This window comes from Dipodomys ordii, unplaced genomic scaffold, assembly GCF_000151885.1.
Source record: "Dipodomys ordii isolate 6190 unplaced genomic scaffold, Dord_2.0 Scaffold39, whole genome shotgun sequence".
NCBI classification, from domain to species: domain Eukaryota; kingdom Metazoa; phylum Chordata; class Mammalia; order Rodentia; family Heteromyidae; genus Dipodomys; species Dipodomys ordii.
This window is the reverse complement of record NW_012267255.1, coordinates 8,823,706-8,848,035: the sequence shown is the minus strand read 5'-3', so window position 1 is coordinate 8,848,035 and position 24,330 is coordinate 8,823,706. Positions and strand designations below refer to the sequence as shown.

At 48.4% G+C, this 24,330-nt stretch overlaps 2 protein-coding genes across 2 annotated transcripts in view; one reads left to right on the top strand and one right to left on the bottom strand.

Moving 5' to 3' along the window:
• Position 1: 1 nt before the first annotated feature.
• Acp6 (acid phosphatase 6, lysophosphatidic) lies at positions 2-13,250 on the top strand (the record flags this gene model as incomplete). Its single annotated transcript, XM_013018220.1, has 10 exons — positions 2-172; positions 5,876-6,004; positions 6,086-6,216; positions 7,143-7,222; positions 8,751-8,838; positions 9,731-9,863; positions 10,341-10,441; positions 11,122-11,217; positions 12,411-12,576; positions 13,060-13,250. Coding segments are annotated over 10 exons (1,239 nt in total), but the record flags the coding sequence as incomplete, so codon positions are not given.
• A 10,824-nt stretch (positions 13,251-24,074) lies between these two features.
• Bcl9 (B-cell CLL/lymphoma 9) overlaps positions 24,075-24,330 on the bottom strand; it is a 64,591-nt gene continuing 64,335 nt past the window's right edge. The window contains exon 11 of the mRNA XM_013018219.1: positions 24,075-24,327. Coding sequence (XP_012873673.1) covers positions 24,108-24,327 — 220 coding nt within the window. The 3' untranslated portion in view covers positions 24,075-24,107. The remainder of the gene's footprint in view (positions 24,328-24,330) is intronic.

Below are 24,330 nucleotides of genomic sequence, written 5' to 3'. Positions count from 1 at the left end.
CCTGGCCTCGCTGGCCTTCTGCCTCCACCGGCGGCGGGTGGCCCAGGCCGAGCAGCGGGCGGCCGATGGCCGGTGCCCGGCTGACCGCCGCGAGCTGGAGCTGAGGATGGTGCAGGTGGTGTTCCGCCACGGGGCGCGGAGTCCCCTCCACCAGCTCCCGCTGGAGGAGCAGGTGAGGTCGTGGCCTGGAAGCCGGTGAGGGGCGGGGCAGGGCGGGACCCGGGGCCGGCCGGAGTAGCCGGTTCTTCCTCGGTCTGGCTTGGGCGCCAACTCGTGCGCTCAGTCCCCCCAGCCCCTCGTCCCATCTCCCCCCCGTCCCCCCGCACCCGTCCCATCCCCTTCTCCGGGGACCCTTGGGCTAGGATGGTGACCTCTGGGAATCGCCTGGGGACCTTTTTTAAATGCAGATTCTGTCGGGCACCGCGGGCTCACGCTTGTAATCTTATCAACTCAGGAGGCTGAGATCTGAGGATCACGGTTCGAAGCCAGCCCACAGAGGAAAGTTCTGGGGACTCTTTCCAACAGTGAACCACCAGAAAGCCTGAAGCCAAGTTGGGGTTCAAATTAGGTAGAGCGTTATCCTTGAGCTGAAAAGCCCTAGGACGGCTCACAGGCCTTGAATTCAAACCCCAGGACTGGCACAGGGGCAGGCAGTGCTGGTTCCGAGTCAGCGGCTATGGCCAGAAAGCTTGCGCTTTTCGTTAGTGTCTGGGTGAACTTTGCTTAGCACTTTCGTACCTGGTGCAGGCACACTTGTGGGCGCCCGTTTGTCCAAGAGTTGCAGGGACCTTTGTAACAAGAACCTCCCTAAGTGCGGTCACAGTGCAGAACAGAGGGCACGCTTTTAGGAAGAGGTTTTAGGACTCCCCAGGGTTTGTTGCAGACCATTTGAGATCTCATGAAAACTTTGTGGTAACACACCCTGTGTCTTGGGGCTCTCCTTTTACATATCCTCTGCGTGTGTATGTGTGAGTGATGTTGTTAGAGTTTGAATTCAAGGATTTGGACTTCTCTCCTCCTACCTACATTGCCCAAGTGGCTAGGCAGACAGGCCCTTGATCCTCAGATCTCAGTTTCCTGAGTTGCTAGGATTACAGGTGTGAGTCAGGCCCACTGCTTGAATAGCTTTTGGGATAACCTGTCGTACTAGATGATTGTGTTTCTTTGGTAGTAAAATTATGAAGCTTGAGTGGTCATTTTTCTTTAAAGTAGATCCAGGATTCTTTTTAAAGGAAAAGATTCGGTCTGCTTCCAGATCCACTTTGCTCCTGCTCAGACAGTGGCAACTTGGTTCCCACCAGACAAATTGTTTTTAAGTTCAGTTTACTCCAGCTCCATTGGTGGTAAGGCTTTGTTGGTGGGGTGGAGTGGGACAGAACTGAGGCTTAAATGCAGGGCCTAGGCCCTGTCTCTTAGCTTTAGCTGGTGCTCTGCCACAGCTTCACTCCTGGCTTTTTGCTGATTTATTGGAGATAAGAGTCTGCTTGGGCTGGCTTCCTTAGATCTCAGCCTCCTGAATAGCTAGAATTAGACATAAGCCACCAGCAACCAGCCTGTTAAGGGATTTTGATCTTGGTTTATTTGACAATATGGAAGAACATAATGTCCTGGTTCTAGTGAGAAGTGGCATTTAGGAAGCTCTGGATGAAAGAAATACAGGTCAGTCCATCCATTCTGTTGTATTATTGATTGTTCTGAACTATGGTAGGACACTGAACTCAACTAACTGGAGAATTTTTTTTTAATTTATGTTATCTTTTGGTGTATCAAAATCAGAAAGACACTCTTAATCCTAACTTCTTAGCCCATGTACCAAATGTTACTAGAAATTTAACTAAATTGACATGAGCCATACCTCCACTTCTGACTTTTTGCTGGAATTAGAATCTCACAGATTTTTCTGCCTGAGCTTGTTTCAAGCCATGCTCCTGAGATCTTGACCTCCTAAGCAGCTAGTATTGCAGATATGAGCTGCACAGGCCAGGTCTTCTGTCTGGTAAAAGAATAATACAGGAAAGATGCAAACATAGGAAAGGTGATAGAAAAGTTTAGGAAAGAAATAAGGAGAGACTCTGGTGGCTCATGATTATAATCCTAACTATTCTGGAAGCTGAAATCTGAGAGTCAAGGTCTGTAAATCCATGAGACTCCAACAGAAAAGCTGGAAGTGGAGCTGTGGCTCAAGTAGTAGAGCAAGCAGTAGTAAAGCCTTGAGCAAAAAAAAACTGTAAGGGACAGCATCCAGGCACTGAGTTCAAGCCCCAGTACTGGGACAAAAAGAAAAGAGAGAATGGGGGGGGGGGAGAGGGAAGGTAGATAAAGAGCCTGTGCATAGACAGCAGTATGAAGGTAGCACTTCAGCCCACCCACCTCAGCCATGTTGTACCCTCTTCACTGTGACGGAGTGTGGCCTCAGATTAAATAGGGAGAATTGGAGAATTGGTGGGGTTCCTATCCCTTTCTATACTGATTGGTCTGTTATGTGGTCAGGGATACTTGGAGGTTTTTCATTAGGTTTTTTGTTGTTGTTTTTTGTTACAGGGAAGGTATTGAACAAGCTGGCTAAAATTGTGGCCCTATTGGTTGCCCTTGTTTCTTTTTGTGCTGCTGACTCAAATCCTGACCACATCAATTTTGTAAAAGTAAGCCAAACAGGAGGAAGGAGGCTGTATATTTTTAGCCCATCAAGGCCACATTCTGCTGATCTGGCCCCCTAGGGTCACACTCTTTCTCAAGATGGTCAGGCTCTAGGGGGCTTTCCACATTTGAACATGGAGTTGGCCGCCTAAGAGGGAGTCTCATATACTCTTTCCTTTACAGTCCCTCATTCTCTCAATGCCTGGGTCTTCCTCCCTGGGACTGTAATTTAGTTGGCCTAGGATATCTGGACATTGTAAAAAAATTTTCTGGTGAAGCTTTAGAATGATCTAGACTCTACAAGTGGAGACTTCCCCGCCCTACTTCAAGATTGGGAGGCTCACAATATGAGACTACCCCAGGGAGAAAGTTTCAGACTCCCATCTAACCAATAAAAAAAAAAAAAAACTGGGTGCAATGATGCATGCTTTTCACCCTACCTATGTAGGAATTGTAAATAGGATTGAGGTGCAGACTGGCCCGTGCAAAAAGTGAAGTTATATTAACAAAAGAAAGAGCTTGGAAGAATGACTCGTGAGGCCCGCAGTTTAAACATCAGTCCCACCAACTGATTAACTGGCCAACGAATCAATTAATTAGTAAAAGTGGAGACTCCAACCTAGGAAGATCCAGGTGTGAATAGTCCAGAATGAGGCTCAGATATGAATAACTTTAAAAAAAAAAATCTCAGTGATGTCAGTAGGTAGCCAAGGCTCAAAACTACTGCTTTATTCTAAAACCTCTATCTGGGAAGTTTTTGTTTTGGTAGATATTTTTCCCCCTTTGGCCTGGAATGCAGCAGATCGATCCCACTGTTTGGCATGGCTTTCATCGCAGAGTATCTTTGGTGGGATGTTATCGTTTGTGCTGAGAGAACCTGGAACAACAGTCCTGCAGAACACACTGCTGTGACTGCTGGGAAGATGTTCACCATATCACTCTCCCTTTTTGAGGGCCCCTGGGAGGAATTTGTCTGTTAGCATTAGCAGTGGTGTGCTTCTTCCGAGCTGCTGGCTTGCTTTTATCTTTAAACTCCTGTCTGGCTGAGCTCTTCTTTTACAGAAATGCCAGGAGCTTTGTGTCAAATATGCTGCTCACCCATGACAAGTGTATGGATTGTGGTGTACTTTTTTTTTTTAATCTTGTTACTGCATCCATTTTTGTCCTTCTGTTTGCTTGCCTTTGTATTTGTTACCTACTTTGAGTTGATTGTTTTACCACATTTTAAATATTGCTATATTATTAAGTTTCTGGGGCTTGAAACACAGGACTTTGTACTCTCACTTGGCTTTTTCTGCTCTAGGCAGAACCACACCTCCACTTCCAGCTTTTTGCTGGTAAATTGGAGCTAAGAGTTCTTGGGACTTTTCTGCCTGAGCTGGCTTTGAATCTTGATCTTCAGATCTCAGCCTCCTGAGTAGCTAGGATTACAGATGTAAGCCTGTGGCCTCTTAATCATGATATATAGCCAAAAGAGAAAGTCTTTGTTGCCTTTGAACAATGAGGGCCTTCATCAGGTTTCTTGCACATTTTCTACTTTGTTTTGTTTAGTGTGTGTGTGTGTGTGTGTGTTTGTGTGCGTGTGTGCTTGCTAGTGCCAGTCCTGGGCTCAGGGCCGGGGCACTGTCCTTGAGCTTTTGTGCACAAGGCTAGCACTCTACCACTTTGAGCCACAGCTTCAGTTCCAGCTTTTTGGTAATTAGTTGGAGATGAGAGTCTCATTGATTTTCCTGCCTGGGCTGCCTTTGAACCATTATTTCAGAGCTCAGCTTCCTAAGTAGCTAGGGTAAGTGTGAGCCCCCAAGCCCTGGCTGCATCACTTCATTATGGTGTTGCTGTCATTTGTGTTCATTTGCATTCATAGCTCGCTTCCTCTACTAACAGAAAGGAACCCAGAAAAGGCAGAATCAAGGTGCCCCAAGCTTGGTGTCTTCCACGGGGCCTGGCACATTGGCAGAACTGTTCGTTGTAACTGTGGTGTGCCGGGGCTTTGCGAGCGGGGAGGCGGGGGAGGGAGATGTGGACTATCAGGGTCAATAGATGACCTAGTTTCTGTTCTCATGAAGCTAAGACTACTGAGCAAGACAATCTAGTAAAGGCTGCCAAAGAGCTGGTGAGCTCAGGTGAGGGCTTATTGAGTCTTTTGGAATGAACAAGAGTCTTCTCAGTAAGAGAGAAAAAACAAAATCTAGGTAGAAGGAACATGCTGTTGAAAGCCCAGGAGGTGTGAGAACAGGGCTAAGGGAAACCACATTGTGTGGCCTGAGATGAAGTATTGAGGGCAGAGAAGAAAATTGGGGGGAGGGGGTACACTGGGGGAAGCGGCCGCCCCACCAGACCACTCTGAACCTTGTAGGGTTTTATCCAAAGGGTCAGGGAAAGAAGGAGCGATGGCTAACTGAAAGAAGGAATAATATCTTGTGTGTGTGTCAGTGTGAGTGAGTACTGGGGCTACTTAATTGGAGATGTGTTTTATAGAGTTTCCTGCCCCAGTTGGTTTTAAGTCCTCAGATCTCAGCTTCCTGAGTAGCTCAGATTATAGGCTTGAGGCATAGATACCAGTTAAAAGTTTATCCTCCTAGCCTTATGTTCCATGGGGAGGAGGGCGCTGGAGGTTAATGTTCTGAGTTTTCAACCATTTTTAACATTTATTTATTTTATTTATGTATTTGTTTATGTCCTGCTAGTCCTGCAGCATGAACACTTGGGGCCTGGGAGCCATCCCTGAGCTGTTTTTGCTTAAGGCTGGCCCCCTACTACTTGAGCCACCGGTCTACTTCTGGCTTTGGGGTAGTTAATTGGAGACAGAAGTCTCACAGAAGCCAAGCATCAGGGATCACGCTTGTAATCCTAGCTACCCCAGAGGCTGAGATCTGAGGATCACGGTTTAAAGCCAGCTCAGGCAGGAAAGTCTGTGAGACTCTTACCTCTAGTAAACCACGAGAAAACCACAACTGACCAAAAAAAAAAAAAAAAGAGTCTCACAAGACTTTCCTGTCCAGTCTGGCTTCAAGCTTTTTTTTTTTTGGTCGGTCGTGGGGCTTGAACTCTGGGCCTGAGTGCTGTCCTTCACTCTTCAGCTCAAGACTAGCGCTCTACCATCTGAGCCACAGCACCACTTCCTGGCTTCAAACTTTTATTCTCAGATCTCAGCTTCCTGAGTCTTTAGGATTACAGGCGTGAGCCACCAGCACCAGGTTTTTTTTTTTTTAACATTTTTTTTTAATGGTCACAACAGGTAGAGTGGAACCCCCAGCTCTTAGAGGTCCCACCCCAAACCCAGCTTGATTACACAGTCACCAATCTTGCTGGTGGCCCGAAACCACATTCTCCTTATGACTCTCAGTACCACAAGACCACCTTGAAGGTGAGCAGGGATGCTTCCTCCTCTGAGCGGGACCCTGCAGGTCGGCAAGCGTTTTACTCTCTCTCTCTCTTCCCTCTGCAGGGAGGCATGTTTGCTGGGCAGCTGACCAAAGTGGGCATGCAGCAGATGTTTGCCCTGGGGGAGAGACTGCGCAAGAGCTATGTGGAAGACACCCCCTTTCTTTCACCAGCCTTCAACCCACAGGAGGTCTTGTGAGTCACCAAGACAAGGGACATGGCACCTCATTTAAGGTCTTGAGCATGGAGGAGGGACACCTGTCCTGCCCCTCTCGGTAGTTCCCAGGTAGTTCCCACCATTAGGGAGACAGTGCAAGTCCCAGGAGCTTGTGAACAGCTGGGCAGTAGAGGTCCCATTCATTGGCCTTCCAGTCCCAAAGGGACTGCCATCTCATAGGGAGTAAAACCTTCCAGGTTTACATTCTTGATGTCATTTCTTTGTGGTCTCTCTTTGAAAAAAAATAGTGTATACTTAATTGTACAAAGGAGTTTTGGGTTGATATTTCCATCTGGGAAATTCACTTCTTGAATTCTGATTGTGTATGTGTGTGTAGGTAGGTAGGTAGGTAGGTACTGGGGCTTGAACTCAGGGCCTGGGCATTCTCCTTTAGCTTTTCACTCAAAGCTAGTGCTCTACCACTTGAGCCACAGCTCCACTTCTGGATCTTTGGTGGTTCATTAGATATGAGTCTCATGGGCTTTCCTGTCCAGGCTAGCTTTGAACTGTGGTACTCAGATCTCAGCCTCCTGAGTAGCTAGGATTACAGCTGTGAGCCACTTTGCCTGGCCTAATATGGTCTTGAAAGGCTTGGAACTTTTTGTTGTTGTTGTTGTTGGTTGTAGGGCTTGAACTCTGGGCCTGGGCATTGTTCCTCAGCTCTTCAGCTCAAGGTTAGCTCTCTACCACTTGAGCCACAGTACAGATTTTCTGAGTGGTTTATTGGAGATAAGAGTCTCATGGATTTTCCTGCCTGGGCTGGCTTTGAACCGCAATCCTCAGATCTCAGCCTCCTGAGTATCTAGGATTACAGGCATGAGCCACCAGCACCTGGAGCTTCTTGTTCCCAGCGGCCCAGCATCTTTTTGATGAGCATCTCTGTCTTTTCATTTTTCCCTCCCAGTGTTCGTTCCACCAACATGTTCCGGAACCTGGAGTCTACTCGATGTTTGCTGGCTGGGCTTTTCCAGCGTCAGAAAGAAGGTTTGTGTTTGGGATGTAAAGGATAATCCCTGGTCACTCTGAGAAACTTCCAAAGCCCCTCTTCTCTCTGTTGGTGTCTGTTCCCTTAATCTCTCTTCTCCTGCACCTGTGACTTCTGGGTCTACTTATTTTCTAGAACATTCTCTCCAGCGTAACCTTTCTCTGGGGTTTTGAGATGGCCAACCAGAGGAGGATTGCAGTCAGCAACTTTCCATCCCCAGGGACTTCGTTTATTTCCCTCACATGGGTCCTGTGTGTTGAGGGCCTTAGGTGATCCAGAGAGGCATAGTGTCATTTGTGAGTATTCAAATCTGTATTTCATTGTGGATCTGAATTTCAGATGATCATGAGCATCAGTCTCTAAGAGGCAAATGTCTTCTTTCTAGAAACAACAGGAGTGTGACTGAGAATTTGTTTCTTGGTGGGTGGCCCCTTATCTGCAGGCATGAACTTTGCCACTTGGGCCGTGACTCCCCATCCAGGACCCTAAGATATTGGGACTCCAGTGTGACTGTCACAGCCAATATTTTGTCTTTCACAATAGGAAGGGGCTTGAATGAGCCAAAGAACGCCAGCAAATGCTGCCGCTAATGGAAATAATGCAGCTTTGGAGATTGCTTTGGGATTAAAATCTCTGGGAAAGTGCTAGATGGTTATATGTGAGCTACTGAGAATCAGAAGGAATGTGGGGACTGCTGATCTCCTCGCTTAGTCATTCACTCCTTCCAGATAGATTTGAGTGTTTTATTTAACCTAAACTATCGTACCAATATTCCAGCTGCAGGTGGAATAGAAGAGGTTTATAGTGTGTAGGGTTCTGGTAGAGGTTTGCATCATAGTATTATTATTATTACTATTGTTTTGGTACCAGTAGTAGATCTTGAACTCAGGGTCTAGGCTCTGGCCTTTAGTTGTTTTGCTCAAGGTTAGTGCTTTACCACTTGCGCTTCAGCTCCACTTCTGGCTTTTTGGTGGTTACATCAGAGTCTCACAGACTTTTGGCCTAAACTGGCTTCAAACAGCGATCCTCAGATCTCAGCCTTCTGAGCAGGATGGCAGGCATGAGCCATGGGCCCCAGCTGTAGACTAGAGTTATTTTGGAATGTGAGAGGATGTGTGGCCCAGAAGCTTTCTCCATTTGTCATGTGATTGGTCACCACACTGGCCTATGGGATTGAACTTTGGGAAGCAATAAAAAGAACCTAGTTGGGATCAAGTTAAGGAGAAGCCACTCTCTTCAAATGCTTGAGCCCTTAGAGTGCTGGGGCCAGAGCAGTGCTGGCCTCATCCAGGTCTGTCCCCGCTCGCTCTGGTCTTCTGAGGTCTTGGAAGGGCATTGCTCTGTACTTTCTCGTGCTTGGGTTGTAGGATTGCTGTAGGCATGGCTGCAGTGTGGCCCTCAGTGTGGAGTGGCATTGCGATGTGTCTTGGAGTACTTCTGCCTGCAAGCAGAGAGAAGCAGAAAGTGGGGATGCTGGTAAGAGCAAGCCAAAGCCCCTCACACCTGTGCTTCCCACCTTCCTTACAGGCCCCATCATCATCCACACCGATGAGGCAAGCTCTGAAGTCTTGTACCCCAACTACCAAAGCTGCTGGAGGCTGACACAGAAAGTCAGGTAACTATCCTGGCTTCTCTCTATCTTTTGCTTTTTCTTTCTTCCTTCTTTTCCCTCCTCTTCCTTCCCTCTCCTTTCCTTTGTCCCTCCCTCCTTCTCATGCTCTCTCGTGCTCTCTCCCCCTGCCCCTTTTTCTGTGTGTCAGGACTGGGGTTTGAACTCAGATCCTAACCCCTTAGCTTTACTCAAGGCTGGCACTCTACTACTTGAGCCTCATCTCCACTTCAGCTTTTTGATAGGTAATTGTAGATAAGAGTCTCATGGACCTTCCTGCCTGGGCTGGCTTTGGACCTCAATCCTCAGGGCTCCCAAGTAGCTAGGATTGCAGGTCTGAGGCTCCAGCGCCCTGCTCTTATTTTCATAATTCATTTGACCGTTTGGAAACATAATTTACTCATCTGTAAAAGGAGAATAATGTAGGTCAACCCTATTGGGTTGTTGTAAAGATCTCAAATGTTGACCAAGGAAGTGGAAAAGTGATTCAAGTGATAGATCACCAGCCTTGAGGAAAAAAAGCCAAGCAAACAGACAAAGGCCTGAGTTCAAGCCCTACCCCTCATCCTCTACCAAAAGAAATTGCAAAATTATGAATGGGGAGAGAGAGACAAGGTGTGCACATAGTCAGTAGTTAATGTCCATATGGGAAAATAGAGCCAGGTAACTTGAGAGGATAGATGAGTTAGGGGAGATGGAGGAGAACAAATGGAAGGGATGACACTACTCAAGAGGCAGTGTACTCATAAATTGATTTGTTGCTTTGCAATCCCTTTGTACAGCTACTTAAAGATAATACTAGTAAAATATTCAGCCTCCAATGTTGACCAACCAGTTTTGTAAATTATCATCAGTGTACAGTAGCAATATAAGGGCTTACTTTCCTTTTTTTTGTCAGAGCCCAGAAAAAGACTGCAACTTTACAGCCAGGGATCTCAGAGGATCTGAAAAAGGTGAAGGCACGAATGGGCCTCGACAGGAATGATGAGGTGGACTTCCTGATTCTGCTAGACAATGTGGTTGCTGAGCAGGTAATGAAACTGTGTGTGTATGTGCACGTGTGCCTCTGTGTGTGTGTGTGTGTGTGTCTGTGTGTGTCTGTGTCTGTGCACCGGTACTGGGGCCTGCAGGGTCTCTCTCTGTCCCTTAGCTTTTTCACCCAATGGGGTACCTTCCTACTTGAGCCATACTTCCACTTCTGGCTTTTTGGTGGTTAAAGTCTCAAAGACTTTTCTGTCTCAGCTGGCTTTGAACTGCAATCCTCAAATCTCAGTCTCCTGTGGATTACAGGCATGAGCCACCAGTACCTGGCTAACAAGTTTTAAGTTCTGGTCTTTTAGGGCTGTAGGAATTCATGGCTTCAGAAGAGCCCTGAGGCCCTGGCTGGCTGAGCTGTTCCAGCCTCCACAGCGGGAGGTAGCCCTGGCGGGCTTCCTGGAAGAGGAGGAGCTTGCCAGTCTCTGTTCTCCAGAAGCCTCTCTAATGCTGTGTGTCTCTGGTTCTTTCAGGTCCACAACCTCCCAAGCTGTCCCACACTGAGGACATTCGCACGGATAATTGAAGAGAGAGCTGTGGACACAGCTGTACATATACTGCAACAGGATGACAGGTGAAATGTCTCTGCAGCTGCCAGTGTGAAGTCACACCCAGCCAGGCCTCCGTGTGTCAGGGGAGAGGCTCATTAACCTCACTCACACTTGCTGGGTGGCATCACCATGTAGAATGAAACCGGGCTTGTAGTCCCCAGGCTCAAAGTGCAGGAGTCTCAAGTTAGGGCCAGCCACTCACCCTGTGTGCCAAATAAAGAGACGTGATGGCTGGGTGTGGTGGCTTGTGCCTGTAATTCTAGCAGCCCAGGAGGCTGTGAGCTGAGGATGGTGATTCAAAGCTAACCCAGGCAGAAAAGTCCATGAGTCACTTATCTCCAATTAATAAGCAAAAAGCCAGAAATGAAACTGTGGTTCAAGTAGTACAGCACTAGCCTTGAGGGAAGAAGCAAAAGGAGAATGCCCCAGGCCCTGAGTTCAACCCCCAGTACTAGCGCGCGCGTGTGCGCGCGCGCGCACACACACACACACACACACACACACAGCAGCAAAAACCATAGGAAGTGTTACTTCTGATTGTTTTGCTAAGGTCCTCTGGAACTTCTCTCCTGCCCATTGCTCTTCTACATGACTTGTCTTCTCAGCTCCTTTGAGCTCTTTGAGGTCCTGGAAGATAGATGCAGCTACATCCCCTGGGTTCAGGGTGGCTGCTGGGTGCTTGAATGTTGTTCCCTCTTCTCAGGGAAAGTCTTCAGATGGCGGTCGGCCCATTCCTGCACATCCTGGAGGGCAACCTGCTGAGCGCCGTGGACCCTACCACTCCTCCCAGCAAGCTGAGGTACCTGCACCTAGATTCTGCAGTGCACAGCTAAGGGCGGTGGGGGCTTCTGGCTGCAGGCAGGCATCAGGCTACAAGAGAACAGGTGAACAGCTAAGAGATTACAGGACCCATTCAGAGGGGTCACTGAGACCAGTTGATCCTTTGCTGGAGTATCTAATTTTTTCATCTTTTAAAAAAGTTGAAAAAGAGGGGCTGGGAAGGTGGCTCAGTGGTAGAGTGCTTGCCTTGCATGCTTGAGGCCCTGGGTTCAATTCCTCAGCACCACATAAGCAAAAAGAAAAAAGCCAGAAGTGGCACTGTGGCTCAAGTGGTAGAGGACTAGCCTTGAGTTGAAGAGCTGAGGGACAGCACTCAGGCCCAGAGTTCAGGCCCCACGACCGGACGCAAAAAAAAAAAAAAAAAAAAGTTGAAAAAGAATTTAGTACCTGTACTGGGCTTGAATTCAGGTCTTGTGCTGTCACTTAGCATTTTCACTGAAGATTAGCACTCTACCACTTGAGCCACAACTCCACTTCCATTGGTTCATTGGAGATAAAGAGTTTCCTATTTGGTCTGGTTTTGAACCTCAGTCCTCAGATCTCAGCCTCCTGAGTCACCAGAATTACAGGCATAAGCCAGCAATGCCCGGTTACCCTTCAATCTTTCACAATACCTGCAAGGATCCTACAGTGCTTGCTCTCTTTGGCTACCTTGCCACTCTGCCTTGTAGCTAACAAAAGCTTAGAATTCAGTGACAGTGTTCTAGGTGGCGAGCCCATCAATAAAATCCAATCCTTCCCAAGGGAGCCACACCTTTACTCTTTGGAGAAGGACTTGGGGGCCAGACAGACTTATTAGTAATCCTTTGAAATGAACTTAATTCTCTATAAACTGTAAGCTCTTTGACACAGAAGGAAGCTGACCCTATTAAACTCATTGTTTATGCAAAGAGTAGGAAAACATTCGTCATGGGCTAGTAAGACCCCAGAGAGACTGGTCTCCAGCTACCTTCACTCATTGTCTTCCTGAAACTTCACCAGGGAGGGAGGAAGTGGGCAGGGCAGAGCTGGCAAGGAGAGTTCTCCAGGCCACCCTCCCCTTCCCCCATGAGAACTGGAGGGGAGGCATGGGGGCAGAAGAAGTTTTGTTTCAGAAGTTTTATACCCAGTTCAACTAGGCAATGTCCTGTCCTCCTATGTCCTCCCTTGCAGAAAGCTGTACCTCTATGCAGCCCATGATGTGACCCTTATGCCTCTCTTAATGGCCCTGGGGATTTTTGACCATAAATGGCCCCCATTTGCTGTGGACCTGACCCTGGAACTCTACCAGCACCAGAAATCCAAGGAGTGGTTTGTGCAGCTCTTTTACCACGGAGAGGTAAGATCTCTGGGTGAGAGCCATGCACCCATGCCTATCCCCTTCCTCCCCTGTTTAGCACTAGCTCTCCATCCTGGGGCCGAGCTGCCTTCTAAAGCCTGTGAGGGGACTCACAGCTGCAGCCTAGGGCTAGGGCAGAACTTGCATGTGGTGTCTGGCCTTTCTCCTGAGTGGATGTGACATCCTGCTGATTTTGAAAATTAGTGGTGTGTTTGGGGAGCTGATGTGTGTCTTTAGACTCCTCAGTGGCTACGACACTCCCTCATGGCTGACACGCTGGGACCTTGAGCTCAGAGAGACGATGGAGTCTTTCCTAAGTGACTTTTAGAAGCAGAAGGTCGTGCTTTAAACTCTGGGGGCAGACTGCGTAGGAGGTGCCCACCTGGCTGTGCATTGTATATTTCTTGGGTTACTGGCCTCAGCTGGGGACGGCAGCAGGAATGGGGTCCTCAGTGGACCCGCTGAGTTCTGTCTCTTCCTCAGGAGCAGGTGCCCAGAGGGTGCCCCGACAAGCTCTGCCCGCTCGAGCTGTTCCTGAACGCCATGTCCCTCTACACCACAAGCCCAGAGAAGTACCACACGCTCTGCTCCCCGGCACAGGCCGTGGAATTTAGGAATGGACAGTGACTCTTTATACAAGCAACTTGATTTGCAAATAAAATGCCTTTATAGAATTATTGCCTGTATAAAATGCTTTATATGCCTCAGCTTTGTGTGTTTGGGGATGGGGAACACAAGTTAAAAGTACTTAATTTTGGGCTGGGAAGGTAGCTCAGTGGTAGAGCACTTGCCTTGCATGCATGAGGCCCTGGGTTCGATTCTCAGCACTACATAAGCAAAAAGAAAAAAGCCGGAAGTGGTGCTGTGGCTCAAGTGGTAGAGCCCTAGCCTTGAGCTGAAGAGCTGAGGGACAGCGCTCAGGTCCAGAGTTCAGGCCCCACAACTGGACCCCCCCAAAAAAAAAGATAAATAAATTTTTAAAAAGAGTACTTAATTTTGTGTGTGTTGGTATGATGGCTTGAACTCGGGGGTCTCATGCTTTTGCTTGGATTTTTTTTTTTTTTTGTCAGTCGTGGTGGTTGAACTCAGGGCCTGGATGCTGTCCCTAAGCTTTTTTTGCTCAAAACTAGTGCTCTACAACTTTGAACTACAACTCCATTTGCTTGGAGTTTTCTTTTTTTTTTTTAATTTTATTATTTTATTTTTTTCCCCTTCCTATCCCTTCTCATCTCCCTGCCCCCTGCTTGGAGTTTTCTGCTCAAGGCTGGCACTCTACCACATGGCTACAGCTCCACTTCTGGCTTTTGGCTATTTGGAGGTAAATGTCTCATGGATTATCCTGTGTGGGCTGCCTCTGAACCTTGATCCTCAGATCTTCACCTCCTGAGTAGCTAGAATTACAGGCATGAGCCACCAATGAATGCCCAGCTTATTGTTGTATTTCTTATTTCATAAGAAAGTGAGCACAAGTGTTTCACTCCATGAAAATAACCCTTATAAAACTCGGGTGCCTCTGTGATCAACACTGCTGTCTTACTCAGCTTCTCGCCAGCTTTCTTGGGATGTTTTCTTCATTTGGCTTCTGCTAATATTTTCTTGGTTTTCCTCTAGTTTCTCCGTTTCTCTATTTCTGCTGAATCTACCCTTTCCTGATCTGTCCCTGGGTTGTATCCTCCTGCCCCTGTGGGTGATATGTGTGTTTGTGTGTGTGTGTGTGCACGCATGCATGCATGCATGCATGAGTATGTTCATAATAGGGTTTGAACTCAGATCCTTGGCTTTGTGCCTTAAGCTTTTTCACTCAAGTTGGGGCTCTACCACTTAAGCCACATCTCCACTTCCCCTGTGGGTAATCCCAAGCAGTTCCATAGTTTTAAACTTAATATACACATTGTCTCCTAAGCTTGTACCTTCAATTTAGATCTTTCCCCCTGAATTCCAGCCTCATAACTGTCACTCAACATCTCCATTTAGATATTTAAGATATCCATATGCAAAATATCTCAGATCTTCCCTCCCTTTGCCTCTAGCCTTAGTTACACTCTACTACCTCATGTGTGGAGTGTACCGCATCCTCCATGGAGGTCCTGACCTCTAGGCTTTCAGACGTATGAGAGAAGTCCTTACAATAAATAAGGTCATACAGGTAAGCCCCAATTCAGCTGGCTGGTATCCTTTCATAGGGGAAATTTGGAAGCCAGGTGCTGGTAGCTCACACCTGTAATCAACCTAACTCAGGAGGCTGAGATCCGATCACACTTGAAAGCCAGCCCAGGCAGACGAGTCCATGAGACTCTTATCTCCAATTAACCAGCAAAAAGCCAGAAGCAGAGCTATGGCTCAAGTGGTAGAACTCCAGGCCTTGAGTTAAAAAGATAAGGGACAGGGGCTGGGAAGGTGGCTCAGTGGTAGAGTGCTTGCCTTGCATGCCTGAGGCCCTGGGTTCGATTCCTCAGCACCACATAAGCAAAAAGGAAAAAGCCGGAAGTGGCGCTGTGGTTCAAGCGGTAGAGTGCTAGCCTTGAGCTGAAGAGCTGAGGGACAGCACCCAGGCCCAGAGCTCAGGCCCCACGACCGGACCAAAAAAAAAAAAAAAAGGTAAGGGACAGTGCACAGACCCTGAGTTCAAGTCCCAGTCAATACTGATACAAAATGAAAGAAAGAGGAAGAGAGAGAAAAGGAAGGACAGAAAGAATGAAGGAAGCCTGAGCACAGACATAGGAAAGGCCATTGGAAGCCAGTGGGAGAAGGCAGCTCTTTGCAAGTTGAAAGAGTACGCAGAAGGAACCACCCCCGTCAAGCCTCTGTTCTGGGACTTGAGCCTCCTGCATTTTGTGGAAATAACATCCAGTCTGGGCTATTTTGTTAAAGCAACCCTCAAAAAACGGATACACCTGGTCCTGTCTTTTCCTCAGGCATTCATTAGTGTTTGCCATTCTCTCTCCATATTTCTTATCTGTCTAGGTGAGCTCCGTGAAGGCAGACATCCGTGTCCCCAGCAGGAGTAGTGCCTAACACAGCCAGTGCTCACCAGTTGTTTGTATGATATCCCCGGCTCCATGATCATTCTCCCAGGTTACAGTTGTGGCTGCCTAGTGGGTCACACCCTTTCTTTACAGCACCTTCTGAGATCTACTCCTGGTCACCCTCAGCCTCCTTCATGACAGACCTCCTGGCCAGACGGAACTCTTTTAAGGAAAGGGCATTTCTCCTTCTCTAGTGACTTTACCTTGGCTTATGTTCTCTGACCCCTGGCTGTGGACACACATCCTTGTAGCCTGTCCAATTCCTGCTAGTCTATAGGTGTCCCATGTCATAAGGGGCCATCTCGCTGTGACTGTGTATGGAGTAAGTCCCTGGGTTGTCACTTCAGCAGAGACATCCAGGATGAGTAGATGAGTTCAGAACTTAACCCTCCCGGCTACTGAGCACTCCCCCTGTTCTCCACTAGGGGGAAGCCTAGGGCAAGGGGAACCTCCAAGGCTTTCCCCAGCCTGTGCTTGCAGTTGTGGATAAGAGGAAGTTGGATAAGTATTCCTGAGAATTCCAGAGAGCATGGATCTAGGAGTCACAAGCTTGCAGTTAAAAATCCTGCCTCTGAGCCAGCTGGGCACTGGTGGGTCATGCCCATAATCCTAACTTCAGGAGGCTGAGATATGAGGATCATGGTTCAAAGCCAGCCCATGCAGGAAAGTCCTTGAGACTTTTCTCTAATTAACCACCAAAATACAGAAGTGGAGCTAGGGATCAGAGTTGTGGGGCACTAGCCTTGAGCAAAAATGCTCAGGGACAGCACCCAGGTCCTGAGTTCAAGCTCCACCACTGACAAAAAAATCCTTCCTCTGTATGTACTGTCTAAACTGGAAAGTCCATTCAGGGCTGAGGGTGTAGCTCAGCTTACAGCATATGCAAAGTTCAGGGTTTGATTCTTAGTACTACAAAAAGATTCTGTTGGTATGTCTGCCTAGATCTGTATATAGGGGTGTGTGTATGTATATAAAATGGGATTCATATCTTTCTCTCCCTCTCTACATTAACCTAGGTGTCAAAGGCATACCTTAGGTATGTCAATTATTTCCTGAGATGAAAAACTTTACATAAGCCAAGTGCCAGCAGCTCACACCTGTAATCCTAACTACTCAGAAGGCTGAGATCTGAGGATTGCAGTTCAAATTCAGTCCAGGCAGTAAAGTTCAGAAGACTCTTATCTCTAATGAGCCAGCAAAATGGCAAAAGTGGAGGTGTGGCTCAAGTGGTAGAGTGCCAACATTAAGAGAAAAAGCCAAGCAAGAGGGGCTGGGAAGGTGGCTCAGTGGTAGAGTGCTTGACTTGCATGCATGAGGCCCTGGGTTCGATTCCTCAGCACCACATAAGCAGAAAAAGCCGGAAGTGGGGCTGAGACTCAAGTGGTAGAACACTAGCCTTTAGCTCAAGAGTTGAAGGGACAACTTCCAGGCCCAGAATTCAGGCCCCACGACCAAAAAAACCCCAAAAAACAAAAAGCCAAGCAAGAGGGCGGGTCCCTGAGTTCAAGCCCTGGGACTAGGGTGTTCACACATGCGTGTGAATGCTTGCACATGTGTGTGCGCACACATATTACAGACTCAAAGATAAAGGAATGATGTATGAAATAGCCTGCACTGCATTACTGAAAGGACAGTATTCATTGGAGAATTAATTTGGAAGGAAATAGAATATGACAGCTTCAAGATTTTCAACTCTGGGCCCTGTGGCTTCAGAAAGCCAGCTAGACCACAGGATCACCAGGGCCTGGCTGGGCACTGAGGGATGATCTGGGAGGAACTGGTTGAGAGTGTAATTAAGGGGAAGGCTGGGTAATGCTAGGTAAGGAGGACTTGAGGGGGGTCAAACAAGCAGAGCAGACCCTGGAGCTATTAGCTGCAGAAGCCCAATGGGTCAGGGTGGACACAGCTCCACCTGGGCCTCGGGGAGAGGATGATGGAAGAGGCCAGAGAGGAGGAGTGCTGGAGGAGTGATTGCTCCTTAGGTCATAGTATCTCTCACTTCTATGCATGAGGTAACATAGAGCAATGGGGAGCGGGAAGATCAGAGAGGCCATGGCTTGGGCCTGGAGTTTTGAATGGGCTTTTGGTGATTGTGAGGCCTGAGAGTGGCTTTATGTAACTACGAAAGAGGCATTCTGGTGGGGTGCTAATGGTCACCCCTACAATCCTAGCTACTCTGGAGGCTGAGATCTGAGAATGGAAGTTCAAAGCCAGCCTGAGCAAACTAGTATTTTAGACTCTTCTCTCCAACTAAGCAGACACAAGTCAGAAGTAGAATGTAGTTCAGGTGCTAGAGCACTAGCTTTGAGAAAGGAAAAAAAAATCTAAGCAAGAGCACAAAGCCCTGAGTTCAAACCCCAATACCAGCACAGACACATAAATATTTGTACACAGAAAATGCTTAAGTGTACATTTAGAACTTCCTGGCACCTAGAATGAAGCCTGCAATGGTCCTGTGTCACCTGTACTGCTTGGAGCACACCCAGAGAATGGTGCTCAGGTTTGAGAGCCAGATCAGACAGCCAGGTAAACTCAACAACTCAGTAATTAGGGGTCAAGGGAGCTAAGTACCAGATATATTAAATACTTGATGTATGTAGGCCCTGAGAACCACAATCAGATCAGTACTTGCAAGTGACAGGAATATAAAGACTGGGGAGCAGTACAAGGGAAAACCTTTGAAACCGTCAGAGCTGAATGTGGATGAAACCAGACTACCTGAGAGGGCCCTGGCGGTGGGGACCTTGTGGCCACTGGCTGGCATCTGACCAGAGGATTGGAAACAAGGTCAAGTCCCAGCCAGTTTTTGCTTATCTTCAGACTCTGTGGTCCTGTGAATCCTGCTTCCTCTGGACGGTCTGAGTCAGAGGCGGGCCTCAGTTTATTCTTCATGTGGTCACAGACAGGGTTTGGACCTCTAATTTGATGACTCAGAACTTTAAAGGAGGAAGGATGTGCTTGAGCATCAGGTGACCCCAGTACAACCCTAGTTAAAGTATTGCTCTAAGCCAGGTGCTGATGGCTCACATTTGTCACCCTAGCTACTCAGGAGGCTGAGATCTATGGATCATGGTACAAAGCCAGCCCAGGCAGGACAGTCACTGAGAAAGGCCATTATTCAGAAGTGGAGGTGTGGCTCAAATGGTAGAATGCCTGCCAGCCTTGAGGTGGACAGCATCCGGGCCCTGAGTTCAAGCTCCAGTACCAGTACGCGCGCGTGCACGCGCACGCGCACACACACACGTATTGCTCTGTCACCACTTAAGTGTCAATCAGGCTTTGGGACTCCACAGAGCTCAACAGTAGCCTGAAAATACACCTTCCCACTGCCTCTACCAACGCATCTTAGACTTCCCACCCCAGGCTTCTTTCTGTACGGCTTGCCACGCTGCTACCTCATGGCGCAGTCCTCAGTCCCCCTTTGCCTTTGGATTCTCCCTTCCAAGGAAAGAGCCTCATTTTCACTGCTAGGCCAGATCTCCCCGCTTCATACCTTATGTCCAGTTGTGCTCACAAAGATGCCTGTCGCCAGCTCATACACACGAATTCCTTACCCATAGTAGGCTCTTCTCCTACCTTCTCCCCTATCATGGAGGATAACACAGACTTGGGTAAGGTACCTAAAAACTTTATATTATTATTATTATTTTGTGCCAGTACTTGGGCTTGAACTTGGGGCCTCATGCACTCCCTCAAGGCTGGCGCTCTACCACTTGAGCCACACCTCCACTTCCTGTCGGCTCTTGTAAATTCAGCTGGTCCTAGCACAGCATGGGTAATAAGTTAGACGCTCCCTGCTTACCTCTTCCGTGGCAATGGTACATTCCTATAAAGGTTCTTGCTAAACCTAAGATCACATCATTTCCACAGGGTCCGGGCCTCTGGGTGCATTTTGTATGGATGGGATCCTTGCCTTTCCTCGTTGGGATTACTAACTATACTTTGATTTTTAAAATTTTTATTTTTTTTGTCAGTCATGGGGGCTGAACTCTAAGAATGATGACTATGGGGCTGGGAAGTTGGCACAGTGGTAGAGTGCTTGCCTTGCATGCATGAGGCCCTGGGTTCAATTCCTCAGCACCACATAAACAGAAAAGGCCAGAAGTGGCACTGTGGCTCAAGTGGTAGAGCGCTAGCCTTGAGCTGAAGAGCTGAGGGACAGCACCCAGGCCTAGAGTTCAGGCCCCACCACCGACCAAAAAAAAAAAAGTGAATATATATTTTAAAGGTCTTGCAAGCACCAAGGTACACTAGAACTAAGGAAAATAAACTTCCTTGCGAGAGACTGACATTTCAACACTGTCATTTAGTTATTTACATTTTTTAATATCTGAAAGGGGCATATAAACTTACATAAACACATGTATACGGCCAGATGCTGGTGGCTCAAGCTGGTAATCCTAACTACTTAGGAGACTGAGATCTGAGGATCCGTTTGGAGCCAGGCAGGCAGACAAACTGGAGTGACCGATTTCCAATTAACTAGCAAAAAAAAAAAAAAAAAAGCCAGAAGTTGGCAAGTGGTAGAGCACTAGCCTTGTGTGGAAAAAAGCTAAGGGACAGTGCCCAGACCCTTGAGTTCAAGCCCCAGGACCAGCACCAAAATAAAGAAAAAATAAATATCCATATGAATGTGTTTGTGTAGGAAACTTAAAATAGCTCAACTGCTGACAGCTGCTCCAGAGAAGTGAACCAAAGCCTAGGAGACCTGTGGTTTAGAGAACAAATTAAACCACAGCACTCCATAATCTCCTGCAACTATAGACAGTCTGAACGAATGCAGTGGGCCTGGCTCTGTTGCTAGCAAGGTGCTGGGCTCTGCGTTGGCACCGAGAGCTCAGACACAGCCTTGAAACACAGCGAGGAGCAAGGCTTAGCCTGCAGGTTGACCAGCAGGGATGGACAGGAGTCTCCCAGAGAAAGTGCTCTCAGGGAAGCACAGGGGAGCTGTGGGAAGCTTCTGGAAGGTTGGTAATGATGAGAACTAAGCACCGGCTCTTGAGAGACTTTAACAGAAAGGACAGTGGCTGTAGCAAATAAAGAAAAGTGAAATTCACCTTTGGGATGGGAGTTTATTACCTGGCGGTGCCTCAACCTTGGCTCTGGCCGCTGGAGAAGGAAGAAGGGGGTGAGCAGGGGCCCAGTGGACTTGGACTCAGGGTCCCATCCTCTTGCTTAGCTTTTTTCACTCAAGGCTAGCGCTCTACCACTTGAGCCACATGTCTGCTTCTGGCTTTTTGCTGACTTTTCTGTGCCAGATGACTTTTGAATGGAGATCCTCAAATCTCAGCCTCCTGAGTAACTAGGATTATAGGAGTGAACCACCAGCACCTGGCTATCTTTATCCTTTTACTGACTCAACTCTATTCCTGAGAGTTGAGGCAGGAAAGCAATGGAGCCACCATTAGGGACCACAACACATTATAAGAAGCAATGAATGGAACTTTCCAAGAAGGCAGAACAGGGGACGAATGTCAGTCCTCACCCTTCTTAAGACTGTCATTGCATGCTCTCTTATTTATATTTAAAGCCAGAATTCCTGAAACAAAATCATTTTACTCTCCTAAGTTCTTTACAACATGAAATATTCACATGTAATACCAGTAGAATACATTTGATTAGGTCAGACTTCTTAATTTGTGAGCTCAGTTGTTGGAAAAAGAGACCAATAAGTCCTGCCAGGTGTGATAGTGAATGCCTGTAATCCCAGCTGCTCGTGAAGTCAAGGTAGGAAGAGCAAAGTTGGGGTAGGGTGCTCAAGCGATACAACACTTACCGAGCAGGAGAGAGGCCCTGAGTTCCATCCCCAGAACCAGCCCCCTCAAAACAAGAAACGTCCAGAAAGAACACACATGGAGAAGACAGGCCCACTGCTGGGGGCGGGGAGATTAAAGAGCTTTCAAAAGCACCGGGCAGAGAGCACAGCCAGGGAAAGCACAGAGAGAAACAGCAGCAAAGCCCAATTTGGACAGGTTTGTTCGCAGATGCCGGCACCTGCTGCAGCTCGCTGAGATTCTCCCACCTAAGCGTTAACACGTGCAGACATCCACAGGCGGGGCGCAAGTGCCACAACAACGCCAAAGAATACACACACCAGAGCAAAATTAACTGCTCAGATACACAACAGCGAGTCGCTTAGCTACACACTGTGTGGGAGAGACTGATGTGCTGCGAGGTGGGCCAGCTGTGGGTGGGTGGATGGGGCGAGTGAGCACTAGAAGGGACCACAAAGGCCTGTGGACTGGGGGGACCCAGGACACACACGCAGGTGCACCCCCGGCAAGACTCGGGGACATCCACCTCACAGCTGAGGCTAACCTTGCACCTCTGGCTTTCTTAACTATCCATCAAACTCCCCTAGAAGTTCCTAGGACAGACTTTGAATTGCCCTACAGAGAAAGGCTGCCCTGCTCATAGCTATGCTGTCAGTGCTGAGGTTGGGACGATCCTCCATGGCAGTCCTGTCCTGCTCAGTGGTTCCATCTGAGCAGCTACTTTTTCTTGTGTATGTTGGGACTGGAGGCTTGACCTCAGGACCTGGGCGCTTTCCCTTACCTTTTCGAAGCCCCCCTGAGCAGCTTCAAAGTCCCTGTGAAGCTCTTTTATATCCAATTAACCATTCAAAAACCTTCAAGCGAAGCCAGGCATCGATGGCTCACACCTGTAATCCTAGCTATTCAGGAGGCTGAGATCTGAGGATTGCGGTTCAAAGCCAGCCCGGGTAGGAAAGTCCGTGAAAGTTTTATCTCCAATAAACCACCAGAAAACCGGAAGTGGCTCTGTAGCTCAAGTGGTAGAGCGCTCGCCTTGAGCTGAAGAGATGAGGGACAGCGCCCAGGCCCAGAGTTCAGTTCAAGCCCCACAACTGACAAAAACAAAACAACAACAACAAAAAAAACCCTCCAAGTGGAGCTGTGGCTCACAGAAGTAACACTAGCCTTGAGCAAAAGAGCTCAAGGATGGTGCCCTGGCCGAGAGTTCAAGTCCCACAACTGACAAAGTCTGTCCAGGCTGACTTTGAACCGTCATCCTCGGATCCCAGTCTCCTGAGTAGCTAGGTGTACAGGTGTGAGCCACTAATGCTGGGTGAGAAGTTAATTAAATTCCTCCCAGCTGACTCTATGGATCAACCCCCATAGAGGTGCTCTGTTCCAAGTCAGGGGAACCCAATATCACCAGTCTACGAAAACGGGGTCCACATGAACGGCAGCAGCCAAAACAAAAAACAAAAGACAGTTCTGTTTTGTAAGAAACAATATATTTTATTTTTCTGACACCACAGCTCTGGCAAGTGGTTTTGTACCAAATTTAATGGAGGTTACACAGAACGTTTTACGCATGGAAGAGAGAAGAAAGGGAAGAAGGAACCACAAAACTTCAAAACAAAACAAAACAAAACCCAAACAAAACAAAAAAAAAAGGCCTGGATAGCTTTTAGCATCTGCTCCACTCCCGACATGAATACAATTCACCTGGGAATTCTTCTAAGAACAGAAAACAAGGTGAGCGAGGAAGAGGACAGTAGGGAAGAGAAGAGGCAAGGGGAAAAGGCCAGAGGCCGCCCCACCCCGGACAGAGCTCTCCCTGCCGCCACGACACTGCATGTGCCCCCAAAGAATATGGGGGTACTGGTGAGGAGAGGGGGGGAGGAAACACCCCTAACCCAGGGGACTGGACAGAGAGGGGGAGAAAAACGTCGTGATCGGGTTGTGTAGTGTAGATTGTGCTCAGGAAAGCACTGCAACTGGAAAACCAACAACCAAACCGACAACAACAACGACAAAAAAACCAAGGTCCTAAGCGTCGTCATCTTTAGAAAGAAACGCGGCCCCGCCCCCCGCCCCTCGCCGAACTTCGTTCCTTTTTTTTTGTTTTTGTGCTTTTCGTTAATACTCTGCGCTGAGGTCGTAGTTTGGTTTTGTTTTTTTTTTTCTTTTTTCTATATACTGGAGTTGAAAGAAAATAGTCCCAAGGTGTGAAGACGGGCCGTGCGCGCGCGCGGCCTCCTGGTCTCGTCTCGTCCGGGAGACTCGAGTCTCTGCCCCTAGAATCTCTGCTAAAATCCCTTTTACAATATAGTACAGTACGCACACGGAGACAGAACCCCAAACAAAAAGCAACCCAAATCCACAGCCCCAAGCCCCGAACGAACGAGCAGAAAAGAAAGAGCAAGGAGTCCTGGAGAGGCCCGGCCACGGCGCCCCGGCAATAAACTTTAAACAATAAATCTTAAAACAACAAACGAACAAAAAAAGAAAAAAAACCAGAAGCAGAACGCCCAGCTGTGGATCGGACGACTCCCTTCGTTTCTCGGTGAATCCGTACATTCTGGAGATGTCCCCGCCGCGCCGCGGCCGCGCCCTCGGGTCCGGCTCCTCCCGGGGCTGCCCGCCGCCCCTCGCGTGCGCGCGGCCCGGGGTTCCCCCTCCCCTTACCCCCGGAGTCACCTCCGGACGAGCGTCCGTCCTTACGTCCGTCCCGCCGCGGCCTTCCGACGGTAGCAGCTCAGAACATCATGTTCCCCGGGTTCCCGGGGCCCTGGCTGAAGCCGCCCATGCCCACGTCGGCGGCCATGCCGCGGGGCCGCATCTGCGGCGGGATCATGAGGCTCTGCTGGGGTCCCATCATGCCCTGCATGGACATCACCATGCCCGGGGAGCCCACGGGGCCCGGGTGGCTGTAGAGGCCGGCGGGGCCCCGGTCCTTGCCGGCGGCGATCATGCCCACG